The sequence below is a fragment of the Grammomys surdaster genome, unplaced genomic scaffold, assembly GCF_004785775.1.
Source record: "Grammomys surdaster isolate TR1022 unplaced genomic scaffold, NIH_TR_1.0 100, whole genome shotgun sequence".
NCBI classification, from domain to species: Eukaryota; Metazoa; Chordata; class Mammalia; order Rodentia; family Muridae; genus Grammomys; species Grammomys surdaster.
Window position 1 is genome coordinate 16,222,103 of NW_021604579.1, and position 21,550 is coordinate 16,243,652.

The following is a 21,550-nucleotide window of genomic DNA, read 5'->3' on the forward strand; positions in this document are numbered from 1 at the left end:
TCTCTCTCTCTCTCTCTCTCTCTCTCTCTCTCTCTCTCTCTCTCTCTTTCTTCTTAAAGTACCCAAGGAAAAAATTTTAATGGGAATGTTCAGACTGAGCGTCCTAAGCAGTAACAGTTGACACTCATCTGGTCCCAAAGACCTAATTATGCTCTGCCTCCTGTTTCATCAGTCTGCACTTGGGACGAGTGAAATCTGTGTTTGCAGCAACATGCTTTCCGTGTGCTGGCATCTGCTCCCTTAATCTGCTAAAGACTGCCTTCTGCAAGCTCTCGGCTGAAGGTTTGGGAAACCGCATCGGCCACCATCACCAAATTAGGTTAATTTGCTGGCACCCTGTGAATCAGCAACATGGAAGCTGATGGCAGCGAGCTCCCTTCCCTGTCTGGCCTACCTCCTCTGTCCTCTATCATCCCACCAAAGGTAGTGCTTTGCTTATGGTCATTAGAGGGAGGGTACCCTGCAATAATTAAGAACCTGCCAGGTACCAGGCACCATGCAGAGCACGTGGGTCCATGACAACCCTTCTCTGATGTGGGCTTTAGTTAGCAAGGTGCCTTGTTCATGTGGCAGTTTCCACCCTCGTCTTTAGTCAGGCATTCTCTGAAATTTTTCGCAGGTCAAGTTTGGATAGTGATAAGAACAAGAAAAGGAACTGGCAAGCAGTAAGCACTCTTTATGTGATTGGCCTATTGTGCACCGGCTGGCTCATTTACTATTGGCTATGCAGCTGTGAGGCAAGCACATTGCAGATGCTGACAAGCGAGTAGCTGTTGTCTAGCGTGTAGCTGGTAAGTGGAAGACCTGAGCCTCTTTGCTCCCTCAGATCTGTGCTTTAGACACTATACTTGTGATTTTATGATGACATACGATGACAGAGTTGACAAATCAAAGCATGAAGAAGCCATGATCTCTAAAATAAAAATGTAATGAAGGAGATAAAAAAATACACACAAACACAGAAAGAAATACACACAGTGGGTACTGAATGGTAGTATGAATGGAATACTGTATACCAAAAGAGAGATTAACTCTAGGTTAGTGGCAGTAAGAAGGGCAAGGCTGAGTCAGGAGTGTCTGAGATGGGCTTTTAGGGACAGGGACATATTCGGTAAGAAGGCAGAGATGACAGATGATACTAATGAGAGAAATGGTACTGGCAGAGGATTTCACCTGGAAAAAACAGTGAATGAAATCATTGTTGGCTATCAGAAAACATTTACTATAGGCTTGCATAGAGAATATGGTTGGAGGGTCCACCATACCTGAGATATGGGGGCAAAGCCTGTGATGATGTGATTAACAACTCCACAGGACCAGGTGAGCTGGGGGGGTTGGCGGTCAGTGAAGTGGGGGGTGAAATAGACAGGCCAAAAAACGTGGGTTTTTTTTTGTTTTTTCTTTAAAAAAAAAAAAAGCAAAATGCTGTGGATGCCGAGGGACAGGATGTCAGGGAGAGCCCGGGAGGAATGTCGAGAGGGTTACTGGCAATGAGAAAGAGATGTGGCCAAGAAGGGAACAGGAAATGATGCATTGAAGAGACGCCAGGGATCTTGTTAGACTTCAGCATTTGCTTGCATAAGGAAATAGTATTTTCATTTAAGAAAAATGAGCATCTGAGAAAATAGTCATGCGTAGAAACCAAAAAAAGTGCCAAAGCGTTGGGAATTTTCATGGGACCCATGAGCTTTTGGGGACATGTTGAGTTTAAGGTGGTGCTCAGGGACACCCAGGTGGCACTATGGTCCAGGATGGTGGTGTTAACAAGGGATTGATACTACAGGGTTAAGCTTCACCAAGGCAGCAGGGAAAGCTATGGTAGTCGTTGGGAATGTCTTCGTTCATGGACGTAGATATAGTTAAGGAGGCCAAAGGAGAAGCTCAGGAGTTTCAGAAAGGGGCTAAAAGGAGAGCGAATAAAAATGAAGTCAGAATGATTCTTAAAAATGGCATGTGGTAACTGCACCCCAACTGCCTGCATTTTCCTGTGGCAAATGTCCAGATGGGTGAAAGATCTTCCTGTCCAGATTTTTGAGATAAAGCTGACATAGTCCATAACATGCAAGGGTGAGTTGGAGCACAGGGAAATTGATTTGGAGTTAAGCAGATCTTCAGTGGCTCCTGGATTTTCTGGTGTTTAAATATCAAATGGAAGTCAAGTCATTTAAGGAGACAGATACCTCACCACACACTGAGCTGGGTGTCAAATCATCCAGGAAGATCCAGACACATAAACTCACATAGAGCTGATGCTGGGCAAGTGATCTGGAGAGGAGTAAGACTATATAAACTAACAAGTAAGAGGAAGTGCACCACAGCAGTGTATCAGCAGAGCTTTCCAGGGAGACTTACTTTTGGAGACAGCAGGATATTCAGAAACTTTGGGGGCTGGGGAGGGGGGAGAGGAGGGGAGAGATGGATTGCCAGATGGCCTTCACTGGGTCTGTAAGAACGTTTGAGTGACTAACCTAGGGCTTTAGGTCAAATAATAGCTGCTAGAGATATGAGAATATTTAGAATAAACATCAAGGAAGAAACTAAATAAAACGAAACAAAAAATTTTCTAGGTTACAGAACTATTTTGAAATCATAATATGCTATTTTACAAGAATAGACTGAAATAGGAATCGAAAAATATTTGACTATGGAAATGGATCTGCCTGCCTGCCTGCCTGCCTGCCTGTCTGTCTGTCTGTCTGTCTGACTGCCTGCCTGCCTGCCTGTCTGTCTGTCTGCCTGCCTGCCTTCCTGTCTGTCTCTTTCCCAGATCCTTAGAGAAAGCAGTTTACCCTTCTCAGAAACAAAAGGGAATATTCAGAACTGTTACACAAGCACCCTCTAGTGTCAGAATCAGAACATTACACTTTACAAACTAACTTGATGCCTCTAAGTATGGAACAACTTCTTGCAATTGGATCTGGGAATTGAATGTGTAGGTCATATCTTAACCATAAAATGGTATTTTACAACGCAAAAAATGCTGATTCTCGCCGCTAGACTGAGTTTTATTAACTTATTCCACATTTCTCTATATGTGGAATTATCTTGCACTAACGGTTGCCTTCAGCCTGTCTTCTACAAATTAGAACTGTGGTCATTGGAAGCACACATCCTGCTTCTGGCCAATGTTGTCTTGTTTCTAAGACATCACTATCACTCGAGAGAGTTAGGCAAGTGTGTCTCAACTACTTCATCTGCAAACGGGGTTATGTGAGAAATTAGGTAGTGGGTCTTTATTATGGTAATTAGGCAGTTGCCTGTCTTTCTGCCTGGCAACAGTCTCTTTAAGATAGATACATATGACTGCCCCTACTGCAGTCTGTAGGACTTACGGTTTCTATTGTATAGTAGTTACAAAATGCTTTCATGGCCATTGCTGTGTGTAACAGAAGGAAGAGCCTAATTGTTAAGGAACGATGCAGTCATCTAGCATGCTGGCCAGGTGGAAAGCTTCCCACTGCCTCATCCCACAAATATCCACTAAGTCCTGTCAATTTGTAAATATTTATCAATTGTCCATCAAGCCTTCTCCGTTCTTGAGATTACATGTAGAGGAGGCCATGGCTGCCCCCTAGATGCTTATTTACTTATTTACTCTTCAGCTCCTGAGCTGGTTTTCAAACCAGACACCTCTTGATGTTCTCCCTAAAGGATTTTTTGGAGTGCTCCTTGCCTACAGCACACAGAATAACTCTTAAGCCTTTCATGACAAAGGGGCTGTTGCCTCACCAGCCCCAGCCCTCTCTCCACAGTCTTTCCTCTAGCTAGCAAGCTGGTCAGCGCAGCCTTCTCCCATGCATACCTTTCAACCTTCCTAGCCTTTTTACCTCAGCTGGACCTCCTCCAATAGGTCATTCACCCAGCCTAGTCAGGCTTTCCAAAGTGTCGTGCAAGCCTCTCTAGTGTTGCCTTTATTTCTGAAGGTATTAATGTTACTAACTGGTTTATATATCCTTTAGGTTTTGAAGGCACGGAAAGTGTCTTATTTATTTTCAACATGCTTACATTTAAGTAAATACTCACTAAAAGAAAGATTGAACATGATTCATATTAATAGCTGGAAAGGCAGGCATGTCATTGACTAATATGCTTAGCTAGGGCCTTTGGACTGTATTGCTATCTGAACATCTGGGGTTCAAGCCTGGTCCATGCCTCATGCTTTTATCTTAAATGCAAAACCAAACCAAACAAAACTGTATTCCTACCACAATGAGGCTATGGAGACTAAATGAATGTAAAGTATTTTAACACATGGCATATAGGTAATGCTTCATCTATGTATGGTTTTACTTACAGATAATTTAGATTGTAAGGGAGAGGCCATGTCTTAAGAGTTATGGCAAGCAAATGAAACATCTGTGGCTCTAACTTGAGTCTTTGATACCACATTGTACTTTTTGGTCGTCCATCAATAAACAGGTCTTAAATTTAAGTGGTCTACTAGTTTTGCTTCTTATCCTGGATTTTAGGTCTTATTTACCTCTAGAACACACATAGACCTTTGCATATGGTGGCTTTTGGAAGGTCCCTGTCTGACCCCTTTGCACATGGGATGATCCAATGAGAAAAATATGGCACCTCCTCCCCTGTGACTTTGCAGGTGGGCTGTGGAAACTCATTGTGGAGAGCAAGTTTTCTGCCATAGTTTCTTGGAAGAAATACCACCCCTACTAATTTCCAGTAACTTGTGTTTCCACTGAGAAACTTGTACCTTCCTGGGAAGGGTTTACTTTTATTATGAAAACATGTTCTTCCTACTTTTAATAATCTTATCTTTAAAGAGGGAATTTGCTCAATGGAAAGAGTGCTCTCTCTGCAAACAAATAAGTAGTTTTAATCCCTGGCATCAACATAAAAAAATAGGCATGATTGAGTATATCTATAACCGAAGTCTCGAGAGGTAAACACAGGCTGATCCCCAAAGCTATCTGAACAGCATGGCTAACTCAAACTATAACTGTCTTGAAGCAAAATGTCAGAGTAAAGAAAGACTCTTGACATTCTGATCTGGCCTCCACATAGTCACCTGCCTACTCACGTGAATCACATACACACACACAGAATCAGCCACATACCCATGTGCATCACACACACACACACACACACAAACACACATACACACTCACACACATATACATTGTCACCCACAGATCTATGTATATCACACACAGACACACACAGACATACAGAGACACACACAGACACAGACACACACACACACACAGAGTCAGCCACATACCCATGTGCATCACACACACACACACTCACACACATATACATTGTCACCCACAGACCTATGTATAGCACACATAGACACACACACAGACACAGTCAGCCACATACCCATGTGCATCACACACACACACGTACACACAGGTACAGACACATGCACATAGTCATTCACATACCCATATGCTTGCAACACACACACATGCACACACACACACATTGTTACCCACATACTTATGTTCATACAACACACACACACACACAAATATACATTGTTACTCACATAGCTATCTCTCTCTCTCTCTCTCTCTCTCTCTCTCTCACACACACACACACACACACACACATACACACACACACACACACACGTTAGGGGACTAGTAGAAATAAAAAATTAAAAAGAACAATGTTAGATAATTTTCACACATAATTCTTGCTTGTACATAACTGAAGTTGGCAATATTCTATAGGTGCTAAAGGTAAGGGAAGAGTTAAGTGGTCCATAAATTTAAGTGGTCCATAAACTATAAAGAGATAAATCAAGTGGCGGGGATGTTGGATGCAGAAATATTCACAACGGTAGTTTCATAAGGCAGAGACAAAGCTGGTGTGTAAATTTTAAGTTATCTTCAAGTTTAAACTCTCCTATTATTTTTATTCCACATAAAGAAACAGGAGAATTTAACCTAGGGTTTAATTAGCCTCTTCTACAAAGGCTGTATGAGCTGGAGACTCCTTGTGGGGTTTCGAATGAGCTTGGGAACTAGCAGAGTCAGAATTAATCCAGGAAATAGATATATTTCAAAGCCAGCCTTTTGTTTGTAAAATGGCCTGGGAATGAATCTGTGCTTACTTTGAGTTCACTGCATTTCCCTTGCTCTCCCATGATAAAATCCAGACTATGTAGACTTGGCAGTGTCTACGGTTTGGATGTTAAGCTAACAGATAGCACGTGTAAAGGAACCTGGCCTTCAGCACATGCTCATTCAATGTGAGTTGCCTCCTGTGCCTCGGAGTTTAGTGTGCATGTGTGTGTGTCCCTCTTATCATTGCTAATTAGTAATCTCCTTGCGAGCACACAGACTTTTGAGGAATAAGGTCTGATTGTAACCCATCTGTGATTTTTCAGATTGTTTTGCTCATTTTTAAAAAGCCCTGCAGCCCAGCACACTGCAAAGTATAGGAGAGTCAGATATTTTACAAGTAACTAAAAAAATGTGGATTTTGGCCCACTCATGATTGGAATGTTTTATAACTATATTCTACCTTAAAAAACAGATTTGTTTGTTTTTGTTTTTCTTACAGGCATATAAGTATTTGTCTGCATGTATATATACCATATAGGTGCCCACAGAGGCCAGAAGAGGGTGTTAGATCCCTTAGAAGCAGAGTTTCATATAATTATGAGCAACCATGTGGGTACTGGCAACCTAACCTGGGTCCTCGGCAACAACAGCAAGTGCTGTTAATAGCTGAGCCAATTCTCAAGTTCCTAGGCTAGACTACTTTCAATAAAAGCTGCCGGCAGAGGAACTCGGCAAAATATTTTCCTACTGCCAACTTTAAAACATTCCTTACCCTTTTCAAAAGAAGGTGAATCTTTTGGAGTTTCTTTTTAACAGAAGACAAGAACCTAGTGAACTTTTCCAGACTGAAGATTTTATGGAGTTATTTATACCTTCATAACATACAGTGTTAAAAATGATTGAGTATGTGCCCAGAAACCTTTTAAGTCATGGCTTTCAACAACCAATTTTATCTGGGTTCAGAAACTTAAGAAAACAGGCAATACAAACCCTTTGTCATTCTTTAAATAATAATAATAATAATAATAATAATAATAATAAAACCCCAGCTATCTGCAATTAGTATGAGCCAATCAAAAACATTGTGCTTTGGCTGCTCTGTGTCTCTCCAAGGAGCCAGGCGATCGGTAAGTATGATGGTGAAGTTTCACAGAAGGGACACGAGCCTGTTGCTGGGTGACACCTTAGCTAAATGTCACTGAGCAAAGGCCAATGAGTGAGGTTGGCAAGCAACCACCATTTTTGTTGCAGCCCAAGGCCCCATACAGCCATATATTCAAGTATAATTTGCCAAAAGGTTTTTCCATTTCATAAACAATTTAACAGTTCAGGAAATAAACCCAATGAAAAATTTCAGATAACAGACATGAGTTAAACACTGCGCTTGAAGTTTTCAGTTTGTTTTCTTTGTACCCCATGGGAACCCGAGCAATATTCTGCAAGTCCTTAAGATGGCTGTCTTTGTCACCTGTTCAGTTTCTCTCCTGCCTCCATTGGGATGGCAACAGTTGCTGCTGCTGCTTCAGTAGGGTCAAGGGTGAGGCTGAAACCCGGTGAGGAATGGGAAGGGTTTTACTTACTGCTCGCTGGGGAGTGATGAGTTCCTTGACATCGCTTTTGGTGACAAGTCATAGTCGCTGTCAGATCTGTAGAGGAAAGACTCCCTGCGTTGGCTGTGCCCGGGAAAGGCGGCATGAAGTACCAGTCCTGAAGAAGAGCTGGCTTGAGGGTCCAGTGGGCTCCGACCTGGAGAAGGGCCATTTTCCACATCAAAGCTTAAAAGGAAAGTGAGAAAGTCTGATCAGTTGAGAACTGCAGAGGTCAATTCACATATATGGAGAACTTACAGGTGGCAGGCACTGTGTGCAAGGCTCGCCCTGCAAAGCTTTGCAGAGAGTTTTAGTCTATAGTACAGGTCTTGGTTGCAGTCCTTCCTGTTTTGTCCATAGAAAGTCAAGTTCCACAAACTCCACTCATTACCCAGGTTTACTATTAATAGATAGTAACCCAGAATTTGGACCCAAGGGCAAAGCTTATGACCTCTCCACAGGCTGACCAACTGTCACAGATTCAGTATGAATAGCAGAAATAAATAAATGAAGTTTTTGACAATGAGCAACTCCAGAGGGAGGCATCTAGCACAGCTCTAGGTGTCAGACAAAAATATCATGGGAAGGCGTCTTCCTAGCTGGAAGAATTCTTCCTTACATAAATACCAGCCTCATTAAAGAATCCAATTTGCATATCTCTGAATGTTTTGGGAACAAAGTGTTACCCTGAAAACACTGGCTGTCTGATTAGAGAGGCCCAGGCTGATATTTAATATTCATATGTAAATTTAGCCACATAAATGACTTAATTAATCTGATAACACCAAATTACTGTCCCAGGCTGCTGAGCTGGGGCTCTGGAGAAGAATACCATCATAGGCTGTCATAGCAGAGGGCCAGGGAGATTCTGATCAGTGCCCCTTACCCAGGGAAGGTGCCTTCAAGCCCAGTGCTATTTTAGAAGCTTGGTATCTTGAACATAAGCAAGAGCTATGTGGGTTTTGTGTCTTGTTTCTGCCCCAGCCTCCTGCCACCCTAGAGCAGTACGTCCTTCCCAAGTTTGCTCTAACCATCCCTGATGTTTTTCTTTCTGGATGCACAGCTCCACTTAGCTTCAAATGGACAGAGACCACGTCCCCCAGTTTCTCTCAAACACTCACTGTCTCCCTGTTGCCTCTTTACTGAGCAACTGTGGAAGAGGCATGGGGAATGGGGATAGTCTTTTATCCAGTTCAGCTTCCTTTATGTTTACCTAGCTGCCACAATCATCTCAGGAATCCCAATCTGCTGTGTGTGTGTGTGTGTTTGTGTGTTTTGCTTTTGCTTATATTTCTTAAATTTACAAAGTGCTTTCTGGTATACTATTTCATTAAGCCCCACACACTCTGCCAGCTATATAATTTGATTCTATTACATTGAAGGTAAATAAGACAAAGAAAAACAAACATCAATATCTTGTTTAAGGAAACAGGCTAGATTACTGGTTTCCCTGTGCTCATTGAGATGGAGGGGATACATCCTGAGACCCTCAGCAGATGTCTGAAGAAACATATGGCAGCCAGCTCCATATGCACTGTTTTTACCTATATAGACACACTGATGATAAAGTTTGTAAGTCAGCCACAGCAAAAGATTCACAACAACTATGACCAAGACAATTCTAAACTGTACTGTAGAAATGGAGACATAGCCCTGTGGATATAAATTCTTTGTGTGAAAACACAGAGATCAGATTCTGGAGCTGAAGCACCTCTGTGAAAAAGTAGGTGAAGGGTCACAGCTGTAATTCCAGCACTGGAAGTACAGAAGTGAATCCTGAAAGCTCACAGGCCAGCTAGTCATGCACATCAGTGAAGCCCAGGTTTGCTGACACACCCTGTGCCAAGAAATAAGGCACAGTGTTCTCTTTTTTCAGTTCTTTTCTTTCTTTTACTTTTTTTCCTCAATCTGCTTTTATACCATTTTAATTACATGTAAGTATTTATGTAAGTTCTAGGTTGAGGAACTAGCAATACAATAGATGCAAATAGTCAAGGAACAAGCAAGACCATAAACACAAATAGTCAAAGAACAAGCAAGACAATAAACTAAGTCCCAAGATCACTGTTTCTAAGGCCTTATCAGGATGACCAAAATATCTGAGCCTACTTCCCTGTCCTAACCCAAAGTCATTTTCATGCCTGAAGCCTACTTCTTTGTTCTAGCCTAAGATTTAGATTGCAAGGCAGAGAGTTCTTAAGGAAGACATTTAATGTGGACCTCTGTCCTGGACAAGCATGTGTACACATGTGTCTACATGAATATATACACACATGAATTTATTGAGATAAGAAATACTGTGATAAATACTATTTAAAACTCATGAATTATTTATTTCTAGACTTTTCCATTTCATAGTTTTGAGCCATGTTTGATATTGGACAACTGAAAACATACAAAGACCATAGATAGGCAGAGCTAACCTAGTTGCCAGGCCTGTTTTCCCACTCCGTGACTTTATGCTAGTCTCATCTTTGGTTCCACAATGGCATGCTGGGTGATGGAATGCCATTTCTTTTCTAACAAAAGTTGTAGTTGGTATATAAGAGTCAGTCTATGACCACTCTGAAATGATCCTCTGGGGACATAAAGTGCCATCTTCAATAAGCCAGAAGGGAACAGTAGACTGCCTTGAGCTCTGGCTCCCTTTGTAATCAGATGAGGGAGTATGGTGCCACCCTAGAGACTGTTGATCAAAGCTGCTTTCAGACTCCATACAAAGTCTGATAGGAAGCAGCACATGAGGATCCCTGGGAGAAGGGCCAAGCAGATGCTGCAGCCACCTATTATGTACCAGGGCTTACAAGACTCCACAGATGAGCCTTCTCAGAAGCCCAATGGTCTGGGGTGGGCACTTTCCCAAGGCTGCAGACAGGTGTGTAATCCTTTGAACTCACTTTCTTGCAAACTTGCCTGAGTTGTACTTCATAACAAGTAGAAATATAATGATGTACATTGCAAACTTGCCTAGGGTGAGAACTCTACCAGCTGATGAGAAACTAAGGATTCTTTGTGACCCGCAAATCCTGTAGAACCTGTATGTCCTGATTCTGTCTATGAACTCTTCATACACACACACACACACACTATATATATATATATATATATATATATATATATATATATATAATATTTATTTGTATGTGTATGGATATTTTTCTGTTCATATGTCTTGCATTACACAGAAGCCCCTTCCCCTGGAGGCCAGAAGAGAGTGGAGTTACAGATGGTTGGAAGCTACCATGTAGATGCTGGGAATTGAACCTGGGACCTCTGAAAGGGTAGCTGAAAGGTAACCAATCAGCCATCTCTCTAACCTTCTAAACTCTTCTTAATGGCAAAGAGAGTAGGTTCTTATAAAGGTGAAACTGGGATCAACCAAAGCCTACAATTGGAGTGAACTTCTAAATTCCATGTACAATTGTATTATTATTATTATTATTATTAATTATTAATTTTGGTGTACATCTTCATAGCCTTTGGATACTAAACCAGCAGAATACTTTTAAGTGTGGCTATACAGCCACTATCTTAAGCTCCAGTATGGGGACGACCAAAAGGTTAGTGTCAGGATGCCCAGTCTCAAGCTTGAATGCTTTGTTCAGTGCTCATGTGATATCACTGACTATTATGACTGTCAATGCTTTCTGTACCTATACCAGCATCTGGCCAAGTATACCGACCCTTAGAACTTTTTCCATGTGTTTTCTAGTAGGGCTCATCTGTCTTCCTGCTATAAGCCTTCCTGCTGTGCAGAGGCTAAATCCACAAAACTGTAGCAGGAGAAAGTGAGGCTAGGGGAGGGGTGCTCTGTCACGCTTATGAAGCACTTCGGGCAGACACTAGATTCCTCCCCATACAAACTCTTTCCTCTTTGGTTTTCTTTTCTTTTTTCTTTTTTCTTTATTCTGTAACCCAGTAGCCTAAACTTAAAAGAGAGCTTGCTGGAATTCAGAAAAAGCCAGGAAGAGGTGTCAGTTGTAGGGAAGCAGTCTCAGGGAGACAGACGGTCTTTCACATTCCCTGGGGCACTGTTTCAAAGCAATCAGTGCAGATGTACAGCTTGGGAACAAACATGAATCACCAACCAGACACCAGCCCCAGTCACAGCGAAAAATTAGTGGGCAGACATCACAATACATCCTTCAGATCAAGGGAGTAAGGGGGCAGTGTTGGCCAAGAGAAAGACTGAAGGAGGCCTTAACAAGTGAAATGAATATCCCATACAAATCAGACTACAATCAGGAAAAAAAAAGTGAACCTACAAAGGCAGAAACAAACACATAAACAGGGACATTATTTATTTAGGGCATTTTCTGTCTCTGCCTTAATCAGGACACACGTTTCATCTTTAGGCTTCTTTACATTGAAATATTATATAAGCAGTACAAGAAAGCTCAATAAAACATAGTCAGGAGAAAAAAAATACCATTGCTAGCAGTTCAGCATTTTCTATCCACGTATGTATATGTGTACGGTGTGTATGTGGGTGGGTGGGTGAATGGTGTGTGTTTATCTGTTGGGGGGAAAGTGTACCCACCATCATATGCATGCAGAAGCCAGGGGTCAATCGTAGATGTCTTTCTCAGCTGTTCTCTACTTACAAGGAAACTTGACTTGGCTAGATTTCTAGATGATCTGCTGGTCTCCGTCCCTCCTCTACTCTAACAGTGCAATTACAGACACATACAGCTTCTTTGCCTAGGTTTTACATTGGTTCCGAGGCTCTAAACTCAGGTTCTTATCCCTCCATGGCAAGCAAATTACTAGCTGAACTGTCTTCCCAGCCCCCATCTGAACATTTTTTGTATTGATTTGAATATTGATTTTTATAAGGTTTTACCATTCACTGTGGCTTCTAGAATTACAACTTCCCATATACTACTTAATTGTTCTTCCAGCAGCTGTACCACAATTTTCAGAACACATTCTCTTACATTTGGTGACCGTATTTGTGATTTTAAGTAGCACTGATGCTGGTGTAGTTAAGGGTGCAGATACTTGAACATCTATCATTCAGGAAGTTATCATTCAAGTGAATTTGGAGGGTGCCGCTCATACATTTCTGGTTCTGTGAGTAGCCATATGCTTGTACGGTAGAGGCTGTCTGTGTCCAACATGTGAACTGGTTAAAGACACTTTTTATCCAGGACAAGAGACCCGTCCAAGTTGTCTTGTTTACCCATCTCCAGTGCTCTATATGCAGCTCCTCTACTGGGTTGGGCCCACTTCTCCTGGCCCCATTGTCATCCCTACACAGCCAAGGGATTTTTTTCAATATCTAATGCTTTCACAGTTTTTTTTTTTCTGCTTTGTAGTGGGAGATCTCAGCTCCTTGGGCAGTGGTGGCAGATGAGGCTATACATGAGAAGTGACATTCCTGGAACTGGCAGTCTTTCCCACTGCTGCCTCCAGTATAAGACTCCCTTCTAACATCATTTTGGATCACCCTTTCTAGTGAGCCTCTCTGGTACCACAGTGCCAAACTGATGCTCATCCCCATCCTGTTCCAAACCTCAAAGATGTGGGTGCTTAGGTTCCTTTTATGAAATGGCTTAGGACTGACATATAATCTCCATACCTCCTCCTGTGTAACTCCAATCATTTTGGAGTTTACTTATAATATAAAATGCAATGCACATTTTAGATACATAGTTAATATACTCTATTCTTTAAGGTATGGTAAGAAAATAAAATCTATTCATGTTTGCTACAGATGGATATTTCCAAACTATTTTCTAGCCACGATTGACTTCATCCTCAAACCCATGGATATGCTGGACTAACTATAGCATGAGAGTACTTGCAGGTCTCTGTTTAGTTATCCATTTACTTAAATGCTTCACAACACATTGTCATAGTCAAGAGGGAAATATTACCTGTTTTGTGTCCCAGATATTTGGGTCAGAATCTTGCAAACAACAGACCCTTTAAAAAATGTTGCCTGAACCAACTAAAGAATACTGCAATGTATTGAAGAATGTTTCTCTTGGCCTTTTTCTCCTTCTCACTCCTTACCCTTACCTCAATCAACTTCAGCATCGACTGCTGTGGTTGCCTTCAAATGGATCTATAAAGAATGTGACTTTACTTGGTCAGTCTTACGTGCTAATGATGTAAGAATAAAACCTGAAAGAAACACAGTTGTGGTTTCCCTAAAACAAGCCTGCTGTGCATCACACTACCAGCTCCAATACCCCCTCTCATCTCCTTGCTTTGTGATAAAATCGGGGTTATCCTCTGCTCACACTTCCTCTGACAATGGCTCCTCTCATCCCTTGGAATCTTTGCTAAGCCAGCGCTGGGCTAGTGACAGGAAGGAGCCAGCAGATGGCAGAAGGCACCACTGTTTCTCATAGTTTTCTGGTCTCCAATTTAAGCAAGGCTTGAAGGGAGATGAGAAGTCAACTTTCTGAGACCGGAAGGAAAAATCAGAGATAAAGAACAGAAGTGCCAGGTGTGCATGAAGCCTTTGATTAAACCAAGAGCAGCTCTGCCTTCAAGAATTCAAGCTGAACTAGGAGGTCACAGAATGGCCTTCCATTGTCTCTAGGGGGATGATTTCTTGACTCCCAGTTACCTGTACAAGCCTGTAATGAAGAACGATAAAGCAGAGTCCTAGGAATAGGTCATTTCTGAATCAGTGGAAACATTCTCTAGCTGAGTTCCTTTGACTGATTCTAACAAATCTTCCCACTGGAAAGACAAACTCTTTGAAAAAAAGATTTAAACTCCTGGGTCAGCAGAGCTGCACACTGCCCTGTGGACGGAGCTCTGCTTTTTCTTTTGCTGTCTTTTGTAAAAAACGACTCAGCGAGCATCATCTGCATCATTGAATCCTCACAGTGTGCTAGACTTATTCTTTGTGACCTATTTGAAAGAGGGAAAGACTGAAGGCTCTAAAGTCTAAAACTTCAGTTGAAGTGACCTCTTTTTTATTATACTGTTATATAATCTGTGCCCTAGGTCCTTCCCTCCACCAGGTATTCTTGACTCAAAGTTTGTCATGTTGGACTGTCTTCCCCGGCTTGATGATCTCTCTTCCTCTAGACCACAGGTTCTAGAAGCAAGACTTATGCCTTAATTCATTTCTGTATTTCTAGAGCCTGGAGCTGACTCTCATATCAGAACACACACATACATGGTTGTTGAATGAATGTAAGAATCCCACAGTTGACATCTCTTAGATGACTACTTGAGCTAAAATGTTTGTCAGTTAAAGACCACAGCGGAGTACTTGAATAGAGCTGCTCTAATCCTCTGACATTAACCTTCCTTCCCCATCCTCCCTGCAACACCCTGAGAATGCCATCCTAGGAGCATCGGTGCCTATAGTTTGGATAGAGATTATGTACACGTGGGAATGTTGTTCACTGAAACTAACTGTGTCATTAATGTTCTATTAGAAAATATTTTTCCATTTATACTTAGATTAACATCTTCAAACACTTGTCTAACATTTGAAAAGAAAAAAATAACCATTTACCCATTTCCTTCAGTATTTACACTGACCAGTACTGCACTGTGCTACCTGGTCCTATAGAAGGGAAGCTAGACATCCTCCCCTCTACTCACAGTAACAGATGTGTGTTTATAGAACCAAGTAGTGCCTTTCCTAATGAAAAGCTTAACTGTACAAAATCACAGACAGAATGATGAGTTCATGCCCTAGTCAGAGAACAACTTCTCTGGGCACAGTGACAATAGACTTGAGAATCCACTTCTAAATTCCATGACTCTCCTTCCAGGCACCACGAGAAGTCTAGTGGTCGCTCATCTGCATTCTTAGAAGCACCTTCCTAGTGATTTATTTTTCTTCCCCAGGAGTTTTGAAAATTACATTAATTGTCAATAATTTCACATAGACTTTACTAGGGATAGTGCTGGAATGAAGAAGAGCTCTGGCTCTGGGCATCTGGCTTCTAGTGCCCACTCTGTAGGGAATAGACTGAAACTCCCTCTACTCTGATTCCACACTTCATTACATAATGAATCTGTGAGGGAAAAGATCTCTGGGGTGTCTCTAAGATGACACCTGACAGAAAAAAATTGTTTTTCAAGTGTGGATTTGTAGTAATGGTGACAATAGACATCCAGCAAACACTTAGTAGCACCCTCTCTAAGACAAGGCATGGTTCTTACCCTGCGGTTAGCACAATATAGAAAAGAGTCTCCAAGGAAAGAATTAGCAATAGATAATCATAATAGACAATGATATTTGGAGAAAATAATAAATGCAAAAAAAGCTCAATAGCGTGGTGAGCAGGTCTACCCTGTATGGTTAAGAGCCCTCTACAGCCTTCCCACAGAGGCACCCTTTGCTTTCCTCAGATGGTACTGTCTGAGCTAAGATAGGGCAGAGGTAGTGACAGGGTATTATTGGATCTTTACATCTCTCCATTTTCACACTCACTTTTAACTGAAGAACTTGGTCGGATGGTAGTTGGATTTTCATTTTGCAATGACTTCTAAGTTGCTGAGTTAGCTTTTTTCATGATTTTCTTCTTGTTTGAGATTTACCACCCCTCACAGCTACACCTGTATTGATATCCAGGTGTTTATTCGTGTCTATCAAAGCATCTGTCCCGTGTGACTCTTCTCTACTCATCGGTCCCCAGAGGACCATGCTCCTCAAGAACATAGAATACCTCTTATACACACTCACACACTCATGCACACACACACGGACACACACACACAGACAGAGAAAGAGACAGAGAGACAGAAACATAATCAATCTAACACAAAAGTATAATCATGACATAGTTCCAAGAGTAAATTTTAAACTTCTTTCTGTGGTACCTGACCACATCTGCTCAAACCACCTTTCCTCTATTCTGTAGAATTCAGTCTAAGACTGCTCTGATTGAAGACTAGGCCAAACCCTAGTTCAGGGACAGTGTTAAATAACTATTTGTTGACGAATGAATAAACTCTGGCTTCTCATCCTGCTTCACCTTTTGCTCTTTGTGTGATCGTTTTCCTTATTCTCTAGCCTTGGAGAAAGCTACCTAGTGGACAGTGTCTTTCTCACTCTACTATTTAAGCAGCTCCCCTTTCCCGCAGCACATCTCATAGCTCTGTACCATTTTTATTTATTTATTTTTTCAAAATGGCCTTCTGTTCGTATGAACTCTAAACACAGTAAGGCAATCTGTTGCATTTGCCAATGGCTTAACTAGCAGTGCCTAGCATTTGTTTGGGACACAGCACCAATTCTGAACAGTGGCCTGTTCTGTAGATTACTGAATAACTGAACACAAGGGATGTTCTTGTTGACTCGCAAACACCAAACTTACTAGCTTCTTGGACTCTCATTCATTTGGGAAGGAGCTGTCTTACCTATTTCTTAAGTGAGCTTCAACACAAATTCTAAAGCAATTCAAATCTCAAACAAAAGTTGACCTTTCCTTCAGTCTCTTCTCCAATTTTTTGTCCCTGTGTTTCTTTTAGACAGGAGCAACTCTGGGTTAAAGATTTTGAGAAAGGTGGATGGTCCCATCCCTCAATTGGAGGCCATGTCTACCTACTGGAGGTGATCTCTGAAGAGACTGTCCCACCTTGGCATCCATCCCATTCACAGATACCAAACCTGACACTATTGCTGATGCCAGAAAGTGCTTACAGACAGAAGCTTTGTATAGCTGTCCTCTGAAAGGCTCTGACAGCACCTAAGACAGATGCAGATACTCACAGCCAACCATTGGACTGAGCCCAGGGACCCCAAATGAAAGAATTAAGGGAAGGATGGAAAGAGCTGAAGGGGACTGTACCCCCTAGAAGTAATAACGATACCAACTAACCTGACCCCTCAGAGCTCCCAGGGACTTAACCACCAACTAAAGAATATATACGAGTCATTCCATAGCTCCTGCTACCTATACAGCAGAGGACTGCCTTATCTGGTATCAGTGTGACGGGAGACACTTGGTCCTGTGGATGCTTGTTACCCCAGAGACTGGGGATGCTAGAAGGGTGAGATGGGAGTGAGTGTGTGGGTGGAGAAGCACCCTCTTAGAGGTAAAGGGAAGCGGGGGTAGTGTGGAGAAGTTGTGGAGGGGAGACCAGGAAGGGGGACAATATTTGAAATGTAGATAAATAAAATAATTAATAAAAGGAAATTTAAAAGGTTGATAAAAATCTTGTCACAGAGTTGAAACACTTTTTTGTGGTTATTACTGTGGGTTGATTTTGAAAATGAGATTATTTTCTCATTAGGCATCAGAAGCCATTGGCCTTTCAGAGGCACTGGAAAATAAGGGGTCGATCTGAAAGCTGTGTTCCCAATCCTGCTCGAAAATGCCATTGCTTAGCATTTAAGGGATTTTATTTTTTAAATTACTTAATATATTCTCTCTGGGATAAACAGGCCACATATCTCCTTTTTAGTTGAAGTAGAAGGGTTGGAAGGTGTGGCAGTAATTCAAATAATAATCATGAAATTGGAAATCAATGCCTCAGCCGCCACTCTGCAGAGCCCTTAATAGTGTTTACGTCAGTTAACATCTGCCCCCCAAATGTTATCAGTCTTGAGCTCTGCACCTGCAGACAGCCTGACATTTGGGTTTGAAATATGTGCTTTGGGAGGAAGAAGCAGAGAGGAAAGCCGGAGGAAAAAAGACATGAGATCAAATGGAAAAATGAGATTCCAAAGTTGCTTCTTCTTTCTTAGGCAGCCTGGACAGAAAAAACTGTACTTCTTTTCCCCAAGATGCTGAGTACTTTGAGTATACACTGAGTGTACCCCACCAGGTGCTGTGTACTCAATATGTCACCCCCATTTCAAAACACTCATCTCTTTGTGAGGAAGGAGGGAACCTTTTACAAATGTTTTTATTTAAAAATTTAAAAATGTGTAGAATGATTTCCCTGCATACAGTCTATATATGACTTGCATGCCTGGTGCCTGCAGAGGCCAGAAGAGAGCATTTTATCCTCTGGAACTAGAGTTACTGGTTGTGAGCTGTCTGATGTGAGTGTTAGGAACAGAACAACCCAGGTCCTGGGCAAGAGCAGCAGATGCTCTTAACTTCTCAGTCTAGACTGCTTCTAAGGGACATGGAAACTTAAATTCAGAAGGTTTGTGTGTAACTTGATGACAAGCATTCAGTTCTTTGATGGTAGGGCCTGAATTTAAGCCTGTGTTGATTGAATACGTTAACTAATTGGTCACCTTTAAACATCTATTCTGTTTTCTTGCTTCTACAACTGTGTTTCATGGCTTTATATGAGGTCAGCCTCTGTGTTCTGACTTCTGTTCTCTCCATATCAGGACATACTATCTCTTCTTTGTATCATTGTTTCCAGTTTGTATGCCAGCAAACTGAACTGGAAGATCTCTATCTAAACAAAACTACCCCGACCCTCACCAAGCAATATCTATGAATTCCACTGGAATGATGAAAATTGAAGACCTTAATCACCCACACACCAAAAAATCCAAGGAGTGGCAGAGAAAAATACTTCTTGCCGAAAGTAACACTGGATGAAAATCTAGTTCTACACAAAAGATCATTGAGTAAAATGTAAATATTTTAAGATGCACTGTGAGGTTCACGTGTGTGTGTGTGTGTGTGTGTGTGTGTGTGTAAGTAAATTATATGACAACAAGGCATAGAGTCAAAGAAGGGAGAGGTGGAAACACTATGAAAGATCTTTATAGTACCTAATAGTATCTATGAAATGGTATCATATCACTTTTACTTAGACTCTCGTAAGCTATTTTACTATAAATCTTGTACTCACCATTATTTTTTAAATGATGTCATAGCTAATAAAGTAATGAAAGAAGAAAGTGGTAGCATAAAGTAGACAAGTTTTCAAAACAGAGCTGAAAAAATAGAATACAATGAATTAAACTAAATTATGCCCAAGTATATATTTCTTTTGTAGAGTCCTTTGGGGTGACCAGCAATCTAACTGTGTAATGAACAGACTGGAAGCTACAGGGTTGAATTTCACCAGGTCCAGCAGCCAAGCCTCGGGCAATCAGAGCTGCCATCAAGATACTAGAGCCCGCTCAAACAAGGCAAAACCCAAGTGTATACAATCAGGCCATTCTGATCTCACTTCTGTTTGTTGTCCACAAAAGCTACCCAGCTAGACTGTGTAGTGGAGCCCCTCTGACTGCAGAAGGCTATCTAACATCCAAACTGTTCTTAATTAATTAAAATCTGTTAAAAGGACAGATAAATAAGATGAACAGAGAACAAACAATAGGTTCAAACCTGACCATGGTGATGATATCTTCAAGATAAAAATCACCCATTTTCAGGATAGTGTGAAAACCATGTCTCAGAGACTGCTCCACCTGGGGATCCATCCCTTGTGCAGTCACCAAAGGTAGATGCTGATGTGGATGCCAGGAAGTGCATGATGACCGGAGCCTGATACAGCTGTCTCTTTAGAGGTCTGCCAGAGCCTGAGATATACAGAGGCATATGATCACAGCTAACCATTGAACTGATGATGGAGTTCCCAATGGAGAAGTTAGAGAGAAGACTGAAGGAGCTGAAGGGGTTTGCAGCCCCATGGGGAGAGCAACAATACCAACCAACCAGAGCACCCAGGGCCTAAATCACCAGTACATAGGAAGAGACTCATGGCTCCAGCTGTATATATAGGGGAGGATGGCCTTGTCGAGCATAGGTGGGAGAGGAAGCCCTTGGTCCTTTGAAGGCTGGATGCCCCAGTGTGGGGGGATTTAAGGGTGGGGAGGAGGGAGTGGGTGGATAGGGGCACATTCTCATGGAGGCAGGAGAAGGGGGTGGGATAGGGTTTTCTGGGTGGGTAGGGGAAATGGGGAAGGCGGATAACATCTGAAATGTAAATAAAATATCCAATAAAAAATTAATCTAAAAAATGAAAAAGAGAAAAACATGTCACAACTACAACACAGCTTAAAATAAGCCACTCTACACAGGAAGACAGAACCAGAGTCAGAGGAAAAAATTACAAAGAGTCGTACTAAGATAAAGATAATGGAATGCAACAAGAATTGCTGACTTTATATAAACAAGTAGGGTTTCATGGCTTCCACATTGTCTGTCATGAAGAGGGTCACATCTTAATGATAAAGGAAGAAATCTATGTGGATTATATAGCAGTCCTAAATATTTATGCAACTCACAACAATTTTAAAATACATGAGGCAAGACAGATAGACTAAGAAGAAAAAATCAGTGATTAATAAATGGAGACACAGTAGCTTAGAGTAGACAAGGAAAACCATGGATAACACCATCCATTTCGACTAATTGACACTGATAAGACTGCAGCTAGCAATGCTAGAATACAGATCTTTCCAAGTGTGCATGCAACATTAACCAAGATAGATGATCTACTAGGCAATAAAATAAGTCTGGGTAACTCAAAAAATATTCAAGCCATGCAAAGTTTGTTCCCATCGCAGAATGAAATTAAGTGAGAAATTAACAGTAAGCCCAAGTGTTGAGAAATTAAACAGATTCTAAACAGCCCCTGTGCCAAAGACCAAATGAAAAAGGAACTAACAACTTGAGGCCCCAGGGAGTGGGGAGGCCTGGCAGAAGGTAGGAGGGTGAGAGGATGGGGACATCCTCTTGGGTTCAGGAGAGAGGGGGGAAGAGGAATGGGATGAGGAACTGTGGGAGGGTGGACTGGGAGCAGGTAACAACTGGACTGTAAAAAATAAAAGTAATAAAAAAATAAACAAACCTTATATATTGGACAGACAAAAAAGAAATAATGAATATTCTCAACTAAATAAAAAATGGAAATCTACCTATCAAGCTTTGTTAGACACAACTTAGGAATATTTACAGAACTAAGTTTATTTTATTAGAAAACAAATATGTAAATGGCTTTAGTAGACAATTTAAGAAATTGAGGAAATAAGAATCCCAAATAAGCAAATGAGAAGACAAAGAGGGAGAGGGAGAGGGAGAG

General features: G+C 41.5%; 1 protein-coding gene across 3 annotated transcripts in view; it reads right to left on the reverse strand.

Moving 5' to 3' along the window:
* Pde4b (phosphodiesterase 4B) overlaps positions 1–21,550 on the reverse strand; it is a 428,051-nt gene that overhangs the window by 110,885 nt on the left and 295,616 nt on the right. For all 3 annotated transcript variants that reach the window (XM_028784635.1, XM_028784642.1, XM_028784648.1), the window contains one exon: positions 7,616–7,810. In XM_028784635.1, coding sequence (XP_028640468.1) covers positions 7,616–7,810 — 195 coding nt within the window. The remainder of the gene's footprint in view (positions 1–7,615; positions 7,811–21,550) is intronic.